The sequence below is a fragment of the Salmo salar genome, chromosome 26 (assembly GCF_965601325.2).
Source record: "Salmo salar chromosome 26, fSalSal1, whole genome shotgun sequence".
Lineage (NCBI taxonomy): Eukaryota > Metazoa > Chordata > Actinopteri > Salmoniformes > Salmonidae > Salmo > Salmo salar.
The window spans coordinates 2,498,188-2,514,445 of NC_138316.1; the positions used below are offsets into that span (position 1 = coordinate 2,498,188).

Genomic DNA, 16,258 nt, shown 5'->3' on the forward strand with positions numbered 1-16,258 from the left:
TCTTATAGTAAATCTGAGTTTGGTGAGTGCCAAACTTGGTGGGTGTCAAAATAGCTAGCCTGTGATGGCCGAGCTATCTACTCAGAATATTGCAAAATGTGCTTTCACCGAAAAGCTATTTTAAAATCGGACACGGCGATTGCATAAAGGAGTTCTGTATCTATAATTCTTAAATTAATTATGTTTTTTGTGAACGTTTATCGTGAGTAATTTAGTAAATTCGGTTTTTGATATAAATATGAACTTGATTGAACAAAACATGCATGTATTGTATAACATAATGTCCTAGGAGTGTCATCTGATGAAGATCATCAAAGGTTAGTGCTGCATTTAGCTGTGGTTTTGTTTTTTGTGACATTATATGCTAGCTTGAAAAATGGGTGTCTGATTATTTCTGTCTGGGTACTCTGCTGACATAATCTAATGTTTTTCTTTCATTGTAAAGCCTTTTTGAAATCGGACAGTGTGGTTAGATAAAGGAGAGTCTTGTCTTTAAAATGGTGTAAAATAGTCATATGTTTGAAAAATGGAAGTTTTCGGATTTTCGAGGACTTTGTATTTTGTGCCACGCCCATCATTGGATATTGGAGCAGGTGTTCTGCTAGCGGAACGTCTAGATGTAAGAGGTTAAGCGGGAAAAATCCATATATTAGCCGCGTCATTGTTTAAGCCGCGATGTTCAAAGCATGGGAAAAAAGTTGCAGTAAATTACGGTAGCTGTGTTTTGGGGTTTTTGTGATGCATCTAGTTGCTTGGAAAATGGCTGTGTGATTATTTGTGTCTATGTACTCTCCTAACATAATCTAATGTTTTGCTTTCGCCTTAAAGCCTTTTTGAAATTGGACAATGTGGTTGGATTTACGAGAAGTTTATCTTTAAAATGGTGCAAAATAGTTGATTGTTTGAGAAAATGGAATTATGAGATTTTAGCTGTTTTGAATTTGGCGCTCTGATTTTCCACAGGCTGTTGTCAAAATCAATCCCGTTAACGGGATAAGAACAGGAAGGGGTCCCCAACAGGTTAACCTCTCTAGGGCCGGCGGGACGAAATCGTCCCACCTACGTAACAGCCAGTGGAATCCTGTGGTGTGTTATTCAAATACCTTAGAAATGCTATTACTTAAATTTCTCAAACATATGACTATTTTACACCGTTTTAAAGACAAGACTCTCGTTAATCTAACCACACTGTCCGATTTCAAAAAGGCTTTACAACGAAAGCAAAACATTAGATTATGTCAGCAGAGTACCTAGCCAGAAATAATCAGACACCCATTTTTCAAGCTAGCATATAATGTCACAAAAACCCAGAAGACAGCTAAATGCAGCACTAACCTTTGATGATCTTCATCAGATGACACACCTAGGACATTATGTTATACAATACATGCATGTTTTGTTCAATCAAGTTCATATTTATATCAAAAACCAGCTTTTTACATTAGCATGTGACGTTCAGAACTAGCATACTTCCGGTGAATTTACTAAATTACTCACGATAAACGTTCACAAAAAAACATAACAATTATTTTAAGAATTATAGATACAGAACTCCTCTATGCACTCGATATGTCCGATTTTAAAATAGCTTTTCGGTGAAAGCACATTTTGCAATATTCTAAGTAGATAGCCCGGCATCACAGGGCTAGCTATTTAGACACCCAGCAAGTTTAGCACTCACCAAAGTCAGATTTACTATAAGAAAAATGTTATTACCTTTGGTGTTCTTTGTCAGAATGCACTCCCAGGACTTCTACTTCAATAACAAATGTTGGTTTGGTCCCAAATAATCCCTAGTTATATCCAAATAGCGGCGTTTTGTTCGTGCGTTCAAAACACTATCCGAAAGGGTAAATAAGGGTTACGAGCATGGCGCATTTCGTGACAAAAAAATTCTAAATATTCCATTACCGTACTTCGAAGCATGTCAACCGTAAAAAAGCGATAATATTCCGACCGGGAATCTGCATTTAGGTAAACAGACGAAAGAAAATAAAGCATGGGGTCGACTCGGGCACGCGCCTAAGCCCATAGTACTCTGATCGGCCACTTGCCAAAAGCGATAATGTGTTTCAGCCAGACGCTGCCTCGATATCGTTCAGCTTTTTCCCGGGCTCTGAGAGCCTATGGGAGCCGTAGGAAGTGTCACGTTAGAGCAAAGATCCTCAGTCTTCAATAAAAAGAGCCAAGATGAACAACAACTTGTCAGACAGGCCACTTCCCATATAGAATCCTCTCAGGTTTTTGCCTGCCATATGAGTTCTGTTATACTCACAGACACCATTCAAACAGTTTTAGAAACTTTAGGGTGTTTTCTATCCAAAGCCAATAATTATATGCATATTGTAGTTACTGGGCAGGAGTAGTAACCAGATTAAATCGGGTACGTTTTTTATCCGGCCGTGTCAATACTGCCCCCTACCCCCAACAGGTTAAAGAAGAGAAAGACCATGCCTACGAGGCATATTCAAACAGTGACAGTGTTACGAGAGATATTTCGGTTACAATGACGGACTACATCATTGATTTCGAACAGAGGTACAATAGGATGCGCAAGTACAACATGGTTCTCCCGGATGCAGTGTTAGCTTTCAAGTTGCTAGATACTGCCTGTCTATATGGTAGGGAGAAACAGTTGCCTTTGACTGCTTGTACTGTGCTGACTTTTGCATCAATGAAGTCGGCACCAAAAATTATTTTTGGTGAAAAGACATCTGTCGCGCCAATAACAGATGGAATGCAAGTGAGTGACGCAGCATATTACACAGCAGCGGAGAAAAGGCGCCAACAAGTCATGTTCTCAAGACAACCAGAAGGGGGCGCCATTGCCCGGCACAAATCCACTGGACAAATATGAAAGGAGATCAAAATGTGCTATTTGTCAAAGCACTTATCATTGGGTTAAAGACTGTCCTCATAAAAATGAACAAGTTAAACTAACAGAGGAAGAGCAGTGTAACATTACACTGTTTTCAAACTAATCTGCTTCTGATACTGAGATTTTTATAGTTGAATCCTTAAGAGTCTGCTGTGATTGATACTGCATGCATGCTGACAGTGTGTGGTGCAAAATGGCTTGATAGCTATGTCAGTGAACTAAATATGAAAGAAGTACAAAATATGTTTGACACACCAAGCAACAGAGCTTTCAAATTTGGAGATGGGAGAATCGTCCATTCTACCAAGAGAGTTAAGATACCAGCAAAAATTGGTCAGACTAAGTGTCACATTGAAACAGAGGTGGTCCCTACAGATATCCCCTTACTATTAAGCAAAGCTTCCCTCAAGAAGGCAGGGGCTGTAGTAGACATAAAAAATGACAAGGCAGTGATGTTTAAACAACCTGTGACTCTTGAACGTACTACCTCAGGCCACTATTGTGTAAACATTTTAGACAAAGACATCACACAGAGTCCATGTAAAAATGAGATGTACGAAACTGGAAACCAAGTGTACTATAAACGAGTTGACTGTCGAGTGGAAAGGACCAGGAGTAGACATTGGCCAAGATGGTGTGGTGATATTTGTGAGGCACGGACGCACCATTGTCAGGGTGCATCACTCAAGATTGCGGAAAGTAAATGATCAACAAGACTGATTCTCAAGCAACAGCCCCTCTGTCTCCTAATGAAAATGACAAAAAGGACACAGTAACAGACACAAACCTACCGGATGTCGCATCCAATGATATGGATACTGAAACTGACACAGGAAATGGAGCAGAGACCTTCAACCATGCCACAGATAATACTGTTGAGCGTTCAAATGAGGAAAACATTCAACAACAGCCACATGTGTTAAGACAACATGGTTGTTCCAATCTGAAAACTGGACAAACTGTTAAATACATGGACAGAGAAAGTGGTATTCCACATACAGCAACCCTCATTGGACGAGCAGCAAACTGCAAAAAGAAAACAAAAAAAGAAAGCCTGAAGCTAAGAGCGAAGGAACACTGTGGAAACTAAAAAAGTGTGTGAATGGCCTGGCAGATGCATCACTCTACTGGTACAACAAAGTCAAGGCAACAATGCTGAATACAGGTGAAAAAATGTCACAAGTGGATCCTGCAGTCTTCTATTGGCTTGATCAAGACTGCAATGTGACTGGAGTACTTGCCTGTCATGTTGATGACTTTATCTGGGGTGGCTCACAGACCTTTGCTAAAACTGTGATTCCACACCTCAAAGCTGTTTTCCAGGTTGGCCATGAGGAGCATGATAATTTTTGTTATGTTGGCATAGAGTTTATTACAGTTGATGGAGCAATACTGATGCAACAGGAGAGCTATATCAAGAATCTTCAACCCATCCACATAGATTCTTCAAGAGCCGTACAAAGGAATTCCCCCCTCTGTGGAATTGAAGCTGATCAATTGAGGTCAAAGATAGAAATTGTCCTATGGGTTGCTAGACAGAGTAGACCTGATGTTTGATTGGTTGCAACTTGGCATCTAACACAACACGCCACTGTACAAACCATTCATGAGACAAACAAAGTTGTTCGTAAACTGAAATTACAACAAGTGACTAAAGTTTCAGCTTGTTGGAAAAGAGTTGAAACTAGTTGACTTCAGTGATGCTTTCCTAGGGAACCTTACAGATGGAGGCACAGAAGGTGGACATCTAATCTGGGTGAAGGAGGAAGATTCTCACCTATCTGTTGGCAGTCAAAAAGGATCAGAAGGGTTGTCCGAAGCGCACTTCCTCGAAACTCTTGCTCTTGCGGATGGAATTGACAATGCTATCTTTCTTGCAACTCTGTTCTCAGAGCTTACCACTGGTGAGACAAAATGGCACATTCTACCTGTAGTTTGTGTCACTGACAACTACTCATTAGTTGATGCTGTGAAGTCAACCAAGTCTGTCACAGAGAAAAGACTTCGTCTTGAGATTAGCAGCAACAAGGAACTTATTCAAGCACAGAGAACCCAGCGGATTCTGTGGTCAACCTCAAAGAAACAGCTTGCTGACTGTCTGACTGAAAAAGGAGCATCAGGTCTTGTCTACAGGCTTGAGTAATACAAATAAAAACTTTGTCACACAACCCATTTGTAATGGGGAACTTGAATAACCTTGGACATTTAATTATGTTGTTTTATTTGTCTTTAAAGAAAAGTGGGAGATTGTTAAATTCATGTTTTAAGTATCCCTATATTTCTGTTATTACGGGGCTATCACTCTGTCAAGAGTGCACCTTGCTGTTGATGGACCTAGCCTGGAGTGCGATGGCTACCTTGTAGTGTGTTCATATGGTATAGTAAACTTTGTTAAACTGGAACCTTGTCATTGTGTCATTTCGAGTTAACAGTTGCTCCTTTGGGACTCCACTGATTACTCTCCCAAATGCATCATATCATGTAAAACACATCTCATACCTGTTATTTCTCTGTACTGAAAGTGCTCCATCTTGACTGCTGACATGCAACATTTCGGGGGACTGATGAACAAAATACTAGCATAGTTTTTGAGTGTAGTATTCCTTTAATATCCTCACCTCATACTCCGTGCATGTCTCTGCGTAGTTGCTTCTTGTTCGATAGATACTAAGCAGCCTTTCATTATATAGAAACTGACGCCTTTATTTTTTGCAGGCATCCACACTAAGGATGATAACTATAATGATAGGTATAATTTAACTATAAAACGTTGGCGAGCATCCACACTATAGGAAAGTTTTGCAATTCAAAAACAAATGCTGTTTAGCCTCCACCTTTTTTACGTTACTGATTTCCTCGTTGCTCAAGTGTTTTTGCAAGTAATTTCTATTTTTCTACTGGTTGTCAATTTCTTTGGATCTTTTTCACTGTGCTCATCTCTCTGTCTGTGCAACCATTTGCAATGCTAAAATGTTATCCCTAGCCAAAAGTGATCCCCGACTTCATTTGGCCTACATTCAGCAATTAACAGCAGCAAGCCTGCTTCTCTCCATGTGAAGGCTATTAGGTCTAGAATAAAAAATACATGAAATAAACGTCCTATGGCTTTTGTAGCCTATAGCTTTTCCTGGAATTTCACAAGAACGGAGTAGGGATGAGGATTTAAAATAATTTCACAATTCAAATAGTATCATGAATTTTTGTTGGATATCCGGATCTTCAAAATACATGTTTTTTTAATGTATGTTTTTAACCTGAGCATTACTACGTGAGGAAGAGCCTGGTGCACTATTGCTGCAAAGGTGCCTGGTGAGATGGGAGCGAGCAGACGGAGGCAGAGAGTGAGACGCTACAGCCAAGACCAGCTAACTTGTAGCAGACAGTGTCATTTATCATCCCATATAACAGTGCCTGTATTAACTGGAGTAGCCAATGGAGACCTTAACCCCATTCAAATAAAACAACAGCCTACCTGAAGGTTGCTCGTTGTAGTCTACTCTTTCTCATTTCGCTAACTTTAACTCTGTAATTTTATTCCGTCTTGCATTGCATTAATGAACTCTCACTACACTTGTTACACATTGAGACTCTTTTTGCTGCTTTGATTGGCCAAGATAAACAACAAGCTACACACTTGAAGGCTGCCGGACAGCTGCCAGGCTTTTTTATGGGGCGCATGTCTTAAAAACTACATTGAAAAGTTTGTTGTATTAAATTAATCATTATAAATGTCATGGTATATCCTTGCAAGTAACAATGTCATATGGATATTTCAATTTAATAGAGAAAATCATTTTCAATGTTAAAATAGGCCTATTTTTGGCCCACAGAAATTCATACATACACAGCATCAGTTTGAATAACGTGCACTTACTATAGTAAAGAGTCTTGCGTCCATAGCTTATAGCCTATTGTGCACTGTAACAGCTGGAAGATGGAGGCTATAGTTGTGTAGCCAAATTAAGAAGCTTAATAGTGCTAAAAATATTAACCTGTCAAAGTGCAAGAATCAAAGCTCCACTATTGATTAGGCCTACGTTTTTAGGCAGTAACATTATTCTACCTAGGCTACAGTTCAGTGAGGAATGTGTTATTGTTATCAAGTTAGTACACAATTATTGTCTAGGGCTATATATAAACTGCAGTGATGTAGGAACATTTGAATAACTGCCCGAACATCCTGTTTTTAATGCTTCTTGCTGAAATAAATGCATACAGCCTAGGCCTGATTATGCAACCATTTGGATCGGTTATGGGTCTATTCTCAACTGTTTACAAGGTCCAAAAAGGTTCAGTACATTAGCAGGCTACATGTTGTGTATTTTGATCACACTATCGCGCGCTCTCTCTCCTTTCAAAACTCCCCACCAGTTATTTTGGCTCCTGTATTTTACATTCAGCAAGCAAGAACAAGCTGGAATTTCTCCTCAATAGACTATTAGTAGTACATAAAATGCTTCAAATCAGTGTACAACAAGCTATTGTAGTCTGGCTTTTCCTGGGACTCCAAGACTAAAGAGGAAAAGCTGTAGTGGAGAGGCCAGGTGCATAATTGCGCAAAGATAACCTTGAAGACATACTAGAGATGTGTAGCCTTAGTTAGAAGCGTATGCAACCCATTATTCATTAGCTAAATATTAGCCCTAATACTGCACTGAATAGTCTATACCCAATGAATTTACACAGTGAAATATTTGTTTTAATCAGATGATGAAGTGACAGGTAGCCTAGGATAGACTGGACTGTGCACTTCCCAGGCTACGCTCCCAGTCCCGTGGGCATCCAGCTCAAAAATCTCTCCAATTGATTGAACTTTTTAGGGACAAGAAAAGGACTAGGCTAGAACAATGCAATAATGCAACAAAAATAATGCAACAAAAATGTCAATCTTGTCACATTGCTGCAGCTCCCCAAGGGGCTCAGGAGAGGCAAAGGTGGAGTCATGCGTCCTCCAAAACACCCACCAGCTTAACCCGGAAGCCAGCCGCACGAATGGGTCGGAGGAAACGCTGTTCAACTGGCGACCGGGGTCAGCCTGCAGGCACCCGGCCCGCCACAAGGATTCGCTAAAGCGCGATGAGCCAAATAAAGCCCCCCTGGCCAAACTGTCCCCTAACCCGGATGACACTGGGCCAATTGTGCGCCGTCCTATGGGACTCCCACAGCCGGTTGTGGCACAGCCCGGGAATGAACCCAGGTATGTAGTAATGTCTCTAGCACTGCGATGCAGTGGCTTAGACCGCTGCGCCACTCGGGAGGCCCCAATAATACTATTTCTTTTAATACTTTTTTGTGAGTAAAACAATTCTAGTCTGGGCTGTAACCTGCAGCAAATATCATTTCAATTACTGCTAAAAAAGCCCTGTTTTGAATGCATGTTTCATTTCAAAATAATAATCTAGCCCAGTGGTTCCCAACCAGGGGTACTAGGACTTCAGGGGGTACTTGGCCAGTCCACAGGGGGTAGTTGAGAAGACTCATGAGACCATAGACTTGCTGGTCAAATGCACACATGGGGGTATTCCGGGCAGAGTATAATTCAGTTGGTGGTACACTAACTAAAAAAGGTTGGGAACCACTGATCTAGTCTATGCCTGATTTGGCAACTATTTGGATCAGTAATGGGTATTTTCTATACAGTTTACAAGGTATAGGAAGGCACATTAGCTAAAGCCAGACAGGGTGTATTTTGTCAGGCTGTATCAGTGTTAACAGATAACATTGGAAAATATGTCCTTCTCATACTGATATGCGCTGTTTGTTGTGGATCATCATTCTCCCAAGTCGTCCTGTAATTAATGTGGCCACCAATATGCTCACACATGCCCAGTTATTCAGGCAAGCTAACCGTGCACTCTGCTTCTCTCCTCTTCGAGCATCCTCGCGCACCTACAACAAAGAACACTTCAATAGAACGCATTTTTGATTGGTTGTCAATGTTTTATTGTCGGAGGGACAGGGAAAGAATCTCTCTGAAAGTGATCCAAACGTTGGCTCTCGTTATCATTCTTAACTGCTTTTGTAGTTATCGTTGTAGTGTGAACACTCTTGTTCACTCGTTATTGTTATAGTTATCGTCCTTGGTGTGGACAGCCCTTAACACCCAAGTCAAGTTGAACTGGTCTTACACGCTATTAGAGTAAAGATGGGCATGGTGTGTGTCGCAAATGGCACCCTTTTCCCTATGTAATGCACTACTTTTGTCCAGAGCCTGGTCAAATTTAGTGCACTATATAGGGAATAGGGTGCCATTTGGGATGTATTAATTGTGTGTCCACGCTGTTTAGCCTATAGCCCTCATTTGATTTCTAATGAGCGTTCTATGTCTTTCTCTGCCTTCAGTTCACCAACAACAACATCCCGTCCTTTGCGTCCATCGTGGCCCACGAGCTGGGCCATAACCTGGGCATGAACCACGACGACGGGCGTAACTGCCACTGCGGGGTCACCAGTTGTATTATGAACTCGGGCGCCACGTGAGTTTTCCTCAACCCTCAAGACTATTTTCACCACTTTTCCCATGGTGATCTGTCCTTACATAAGGAGGGTGAAATATTGCTGTGGTGCAAAGTTTCCCCAAAGAACATATCTGGGATCAGCTTCCCCAACCCCAATCCTAGCTTTAACCATTAGTGGGGAAAATGCATCAGTGTCGTCTCGGGGAAACCTCACTCTACACCATCACATATCCTGGTACTAACCCAGCTTCTTCTGTCTCTTACCCCCTCTCAGTGGTTCGCGGAACTTCAGCAGCTGCAGCGCCGATGACTTTGAGAAGATGATCCTGAACACGGGGGGCAGCTGCCTGCTTAACATCCCGCGTCCGGAAGAGGCCTACAGCGCCCCCTACTGTGGCAACAAACTGGTGGACATGGGAGAGGAGTGTGACTGTGGCTCAGACAAGGTGACGAATTGCAAAGTGATATGGTGCAACGTTGGTATCATTTCCATTTACTTCCTGAATTGACTAAATTGAAATGGAATATACTCCAACCCTGATATGGTGATAAGCCCATAGACGGGGCTCTAAAGTGCTACCATGATTACAGAGAATCATGAATGATGAGGGATAAATATCATACCCTCCAAAAATCCTAACCTCCCCTGTTATTGGCAATGGTTAGAGATTAGCATATCTTGGGGGTATGACCTCTTAACTTTTTCACTCATCATTATTCAAGATTAATTCATGATTATCTGTAATCATGGTAGCATCCACATTTAATATAGAAGTTTTCAGAAACATGTTCTTATGTAAAATAAAAGTTACTCCAAAATGACACAATACATTATTTACCATTCATTTCTACTGGTCACAACATCATCTAAAACACAAACAAAACATACTGCATAATGCATTCAACAAGTTTGTAAAGTCACAAGGCGTGCTATGAATATGGGACCTTTGATTACTTTAAAAAACATGTAGAGAGTGAGACGTAGAGAGTGAGACGCTAATCGGCTACAGCCAAGACTAGCTAACTTGTAGCAGCCACAATGTTATTTATCATCCCATATAACAGTGCCTGAATTGACTGGAGTAGCCTAGAGAAGCTAGCTAGCTAAGCAAGCCAGCTAATTAAGACCACATTTTGCTCTTTTTCTCCTTAACCCCATTCAGAACTACTACCGCCAGTTGACGATCCCTGATATAGGGAATAGGGTGCCGTTTCGGACTACAGCAGTATTTTTGAAGAATGCCATAATAGTCTGTGATGGTGGCCTCCTGCTCACTGATTGTTCATGGTGTTTGTTTCTCCCCCTACAGGAATGTGAGAAGGACCCGTGCTGTGAAGCCAAGACCTGCAAGCTCAAGGGTGGAGCACAGTGTGCTTATGGAGTGTGCTGTAAAAATTGTCAGGTAACTTCCATTTAGTGTAGCACTGCTGTCTATGTTATTGGTATTAAAAACCAAGTCAACCATCAGATTTTTTTTACATGAACTACAAATTAGGGACAGACTAGAAAGAAAGGAATTTGAACAGCAGCAATATTCACCACATACTTGGATAATTAAATACTATTAAGCTTTTTTCAAATACTTATAGCGTTTGCTTTCGTCTACCTAGTTTGCTAGATACAGTGCCTTCAAAAAGTATTCATGCCTCTCGACTTTTCCACCATTTGTTGTGTTACAAAGTGAGATTAAAATGTATTTAATTATAATTTTTGGTCTACGATCTACACAAAATACTCTGTCAAAGTGGAAGAAAATATTAAACTTTTTAGTTATGGAAAATAAAACACTAATATACAGTTTATTCAGAAAGTATTCAGACCCCTTTACTTTTTCCACATTTTGTTACATTAAAGCTTTTCTGTAATTGATTACATTTATTTTTCCCTCATCAATCTACACACAATACCCCATAATGACGGAGCAAAAACTTGTTCTATTTTATATATATGTGTGTGTGTGTGTGTGTGTATCACATTTACATAAGTATTTAGAGTCTTTACTCAGTATTTGGTTGATGCACCTTAGGCAGCAATTACACCCTTGAGTCTTCTTGGGTATGACGCTACAAGCTAGGCACACCTGTATTTGGGGAGTTTATCCCATTCTTCTCTGCAGATCCTCTCAAGCTCTGTCAGGTTGGATGGGGAGCGTCGCTGCACAGCTATTTTCAGGTCTCTCCAGAGATGTTTGATCGGGTTCAAGTCCCGGCTCTGGCTGGGCCACTCAAGGACATTCAGAGACTTGTCCCGAAGCCACTCCTGTGTTGTCTTGGCTGTGTGCTTAGGATCATTGTCCTGTTGGAAGGTGAACCTTCGCCCCAGTCTGAGAACCTGCTCCAGAGCGCTCAGGACTTCATTAAATATCTGTCTGATTGGTGGAGTGCTGCAGAGATGGTTGTCCTTCTTGAAGGTTCTCCCATCTCCACACAGGAAATCTGGAGCTCTATCAGTGACCTTTGGGTACTTGTTCACCTTCCTGACCAAGGCCCTTCTCCCCCGATTGCTCAGTTTGGGCGGGCAACCAGCTCTAGGAAGAGTCTTGGTTGTTCTAAACTTTTTTCATTTAAGAATGATGGAGGCTACTGTTTTCTTGGCCTTCAATGCTGCATACATTTTTTGGTACCCTTCCCCAGATCTGCGCTTCGACACAATCCTGAGCTCTACGGACAATTCCTTCGACCTTGTGGCTAGGTTTTTGCTCTGACATGCACTGTCAACTGTGGGACCTTATATAGACAAGTGTGTGCCTTTCCAAATCATGTCCAATCAATTTAATTTACCACAGGTGGACTCCAATCAAGTTGTAGAAACATCTCAAGGATGATCAATGGAAACAGAATGCACCTGAGCTCAGTTTCCTATTTTATAGCAAAGGGTCTGAGTACTTATGTAAATATGGCTTTGTCATTATGGGGTATTGTGTGTAGATTGAAGAGGGCCATTTTTTTTAGAATACGGCTATTACGTAACAAAATGTGGAAAAGGGGAAGGGGTCTGAATACTTTACGATGCACCTGAATCTAGATTAGGTAAGTATTCAACCCCCTGAGTCAATACATGTTAGAATCACCTTTGGCGATTACAGCTGTGGGTCTTTCTGGATAAGTAAGTCTCTAAGAGCTTTGCACACCTGGATTGTGAACTCCTCTCACTGTCAGCTGCGTTTATTTTCAGCAAACTTAACAAGTGTAAATATTTGTATGAACATAAGATTCAGCAACTGAGGCATAAACTGAACAAGTTCCACAGACATGTGACAAGCATAAATGGAATAATGTGTCCCTGAACAAAGGGGGGGGGGGGTCAAAATCAAAAGTAACACTATCCGGGGGGAATGGCCCTAGCCCTCACCCTCTGATTCAACAGGTCCCAGACGTGCTAAATGGGATTGAGATCCGGGCTCTTCGCTGGCCATGGCAGAACACTGACATTCCTGTCTTGCAGGAAATCACGCACAGAACAAGCAGTATGGCTGGTGGCATTGTCATGCTGGAGGGTTATGTCAGAATGAGTACCACATGAGGGAGGAGGATGTCTTCCCTGTAATGCACAGCGTTGAGATTGCCTGCAATGACAACAAGCTCCGTTCGAAGATGCTGTGACACACCGCCCCAGACCATGACGGACCCTCCACCTCCAAATCGATCCCGCTCCTGAGTACAGGCCTCGGTGTAACGCTCATTCCTTCGACGATAAGCGTGACCCCGACCATCACCCCTGGTGAGACAAAACCGCGACTCATCAGTGAAGAGCACTTTTTGACAGTCCTGTCTGGTCCAGCGACGGTGGGTTTGTGCCCATAGGCTACGTTGTTGCCGGTGACGTCTGGTGAGGACCTGCATTACAACAGGCCTACAAGCCCTCAGTCCAGCCTCTCTCAGCCTATTGCGGACAGTCTGAGCACTGATGGAGGGATTGTGCGTTCCTGGTGTAACTCGGGCAGTTGTTGTTGCCATCTTGTACCTGTCCCGCAGGTGTGATGTTCGGATGTACCGATCCTGTGCAGGTGTTGTTACACATGGTCTGCCACTGCGAGGACGATCAGCTATCCGTCCTGTCTCCCTGTAAGTCTATCTTAGGCGTCTCACAGTACGGACATTGCAATTTATTGCCCTTGCCACATCTGCAGTCCTCATGCCTCCTTGCAGCATGCCTAAGGCACGTTCACGCAGATGAGCAGGGACCCTGGGCATCTTTCTTTTGGAGTTTTTCACAGTCAGTAGAAAGGCCTCTTTTTAGTGTCCTAAGTTTTCATAACTGTGACCTTAATTGCCTACCGTCTGTAAGCTGTTAGTGTCTTAACGACCATTCCACAGGTGCATGTTCATTAATTGTTTATGGTTCATTGAACAAGGTTGGGAAACAGTGTTTAAACCCTTTACAATGAAGATCTGTGAAGTTATTTGGATTTTTACGAATTATCTTTGAAAGACAGGATCCTGAGTTTTGCTGAGTTTATAATAGTTGTCCATTATTCGTTAAAAACTTCTTCAAGCTCTTTGAAGTTGGTGTTGATCATTGCCATTTTCAAGTCTTGCCATAGATTTTCAAGCCAATTTAGGTCAAAACTGTAACTAGGCCACTCAGGAACATTCAATGTTGTCTTGGTAAGCAACTCCAGTGTATATCTGGCCTTGTGTTTTGGGTAATTGTCATGCTGAAAGGTGAATGTGTCTCCCAGTGTCTGTTGGGAAGCAGACTGAACCAGGTTTTCCTGTAGGATTTTGCCTGTATTTAGCTCTGTTCTGTTTATTTGTATATTTTTTAAAAACTCCCTTGTCCTTGCCGATGACTAACATACCCATAACATGATGCAGCCAACACCATGCATGAAAATATGAAGACTGGTACACCGTGATGTGTTGTATTGGATTTGCCCCAAGCATAATGCTTAATATTCAGGAGAAAAAGTGAATTTCTTTGCTAAAAATAATTCAGTATTCCTTTAGTGCCTTATTGCAGGTTAATGTTGTGGAGTACCTACAATGTTGTTGATCCATCCTCAGTTTTCTCCTATCACAGCCATTAAACTCAATAACTGTTTTTAGGTCACCATTGGCCTCATGTTGAAATCCTTGAGCGGTTTCCTTCCTCTCCGGCAACTGAGTTAGGAAGGAAGCCTGTATCTTTGTAATGACTGAGTGTATTGATACACCATACAAAGTGTAATTAATAATTTCACCATGCGCAAAGGGATATTCAATGTCTGCTTTTTTTTTACCCATCTACAAATGGGTGCCCTTCTTTGCGAACCATTAGAAAACCTCCCTGGTCTTGAATCTGTGTTTGAAATTCACTGCTTGACTGAGGGACCTTACAGATAGTTGTATGTGTGGGGTACAGAGATGGGGTAGTCATTTAAAAACCATGTTAATTAAACACTATTATTGCACACAGAGTCCATGCAACGTATTATGTGACTTCGTACACGCATTTTTACTCAACTTATTTAGGCTTGCCATATCAAAGGTGTTGAATACTTATTGACTCAAGACATTTCAGCTTTTCATTTTTATTCATTTGTAAACCTTTCTAATAACATATTTCCCCTTTGACATCGTGGGGTATTATGTGTCGACCAGTGACGCAAATCTAAATTTAATCAATTTAAAATTCAGGCTGTAACACAACAAAATGTGGGAAAAGTCAAGGGGTGTGAGTACTTTCTGATGGCACTGTAGGCTGGGTTTGCAGTTTTGCAACTATTACATTTTTTTCATTGCAGCAGGCAAACTCAGTCAAGCCCAGCTAAAGTACTGAAGTTAGTTTGAACAGTTTGAACCCAGGTCTAATATTCACACTGTTCATGTGATGTCTTTACTCTCTTAGTATTTGCCAGGGGGCTCAGTGTGTAGAGGTAGCAATGATGAGTGCGACCTCTCGGAGTACTGCAACGGCTCATCTGCACTGTGTCCAAGCGACGTCTTCAAGCAGAACGGCCATCCCTGCAAAGTGGATAAGGCCTACTGCTACAATGGGAAGTGCCAGCACTACGATGGACAATGCCGGGCTATCTTTGGCCCAAGTGAGTTCCCCTTTGCTCTGCATAAGAGGAATTCTGCTGCCTTCTAAATCACAATGTCCAGAACCATTGCTTATGAGTGCCCTCTGGTGGTACAATTGTTCTCCCTGCTGTTCCTACTCTCTTTCTCCTGGTAGTACAATATTTATAGACAAATCAGTGCAAATAAACCAATAGACACTGTACTGTAAATTCATCCATTTCCCACTTGTTGTACAGAGGCAAAGGCTGCCCCAGAGGTGTGTTTCAAAGATGTCAACTCCAAGGGGGATCGTTTTGGAAACTGCGGCTACCAGAACTATGGCTACAAGAAGTGTGAGAGCAGGTCAGACAAATTCTGTGACTTGCATTCTTGTCAATGTATAATCGACAGCAAATACAGTTGTCAACAATGTATGTTGACGGCATGAGGAAAATGTGTACTTGTGTGTGCACCCGTCTGTCACTCTGTATAGGAATGCCATGTGTGGGAAGCTGCAGTGTGAGAACGTCCAGTCGGTCACCGTCTTTGGCATCGAGCCCTCCATCATCCAGACGCCCATCGCCGGAATCAAGTGCTGGGGCGTTGACTTTCTGCTGGGGTCGGACGTTCCAGACCCTGGCATGGTGAACGAGGGGACCAAGTGTGGGGAGAACAAGGTAAGAGGAGCCAGTCGAACCAGTTGCAGGACCACTTTGGAAACGGGTTGGTTTTAGGAGCTATCCTCTGGGGAGCCATTGTACATTGTATAATTTTTTCACCCAAATAAATTCCATTCAATTCCATAGTCTATCATCTTTGTTAGAGACCATTTCCGGGCGATACAGTAGTTGCAAAGCCCAGATGCAGTTATTTGCGTCTGCGTACAGAATTAGGTACGCTGTTCTCCATTTTCGTAGGAGCGTTTCACTGAGCGACT

The 16,258-nt window shown here is 42.0% G+C and overlaps 1 protein-coding gene across 2 annotated transcripts in view; it reads left to right on the forward strand.

The window, feature by feature from the left end:
* adam9a (ADAM metallopeptidase domain 9a) overlaps positions 1-16,258 on the forward strand; it is a 104,087-nt gene that overhangs the window by 76,600 nt on the left and 11,229 nt on the right. For both annotated transcript variants that reach the window (XM_014174863.3, XM_014174864.3), the window contains exons 11-16: positions 9,221-9,354; positions 9,611-9,782; positions 10,647-10,739; positions 15,167-15,362; positions 15,579-15,684; positions 15,815-15,998. In XM_014174863.3, the coding sequence (XP_014030338.1) occupies positions 9,221-9,354; positions 9,611-9,782; positions 10,647-10,739; positions 15,167-15,362; positions 15,579-15,684; positions 15,815-15,998 (885 nt within the window). The remainder of the gene's footprint in view (positions 1-9,220; positions 9,355-9,610; positions 9,783-10,646; positions 10,740-15,166; positions 15,363-15,578; positions 15,685-15,814; positions 15,999-16,258) is intronic.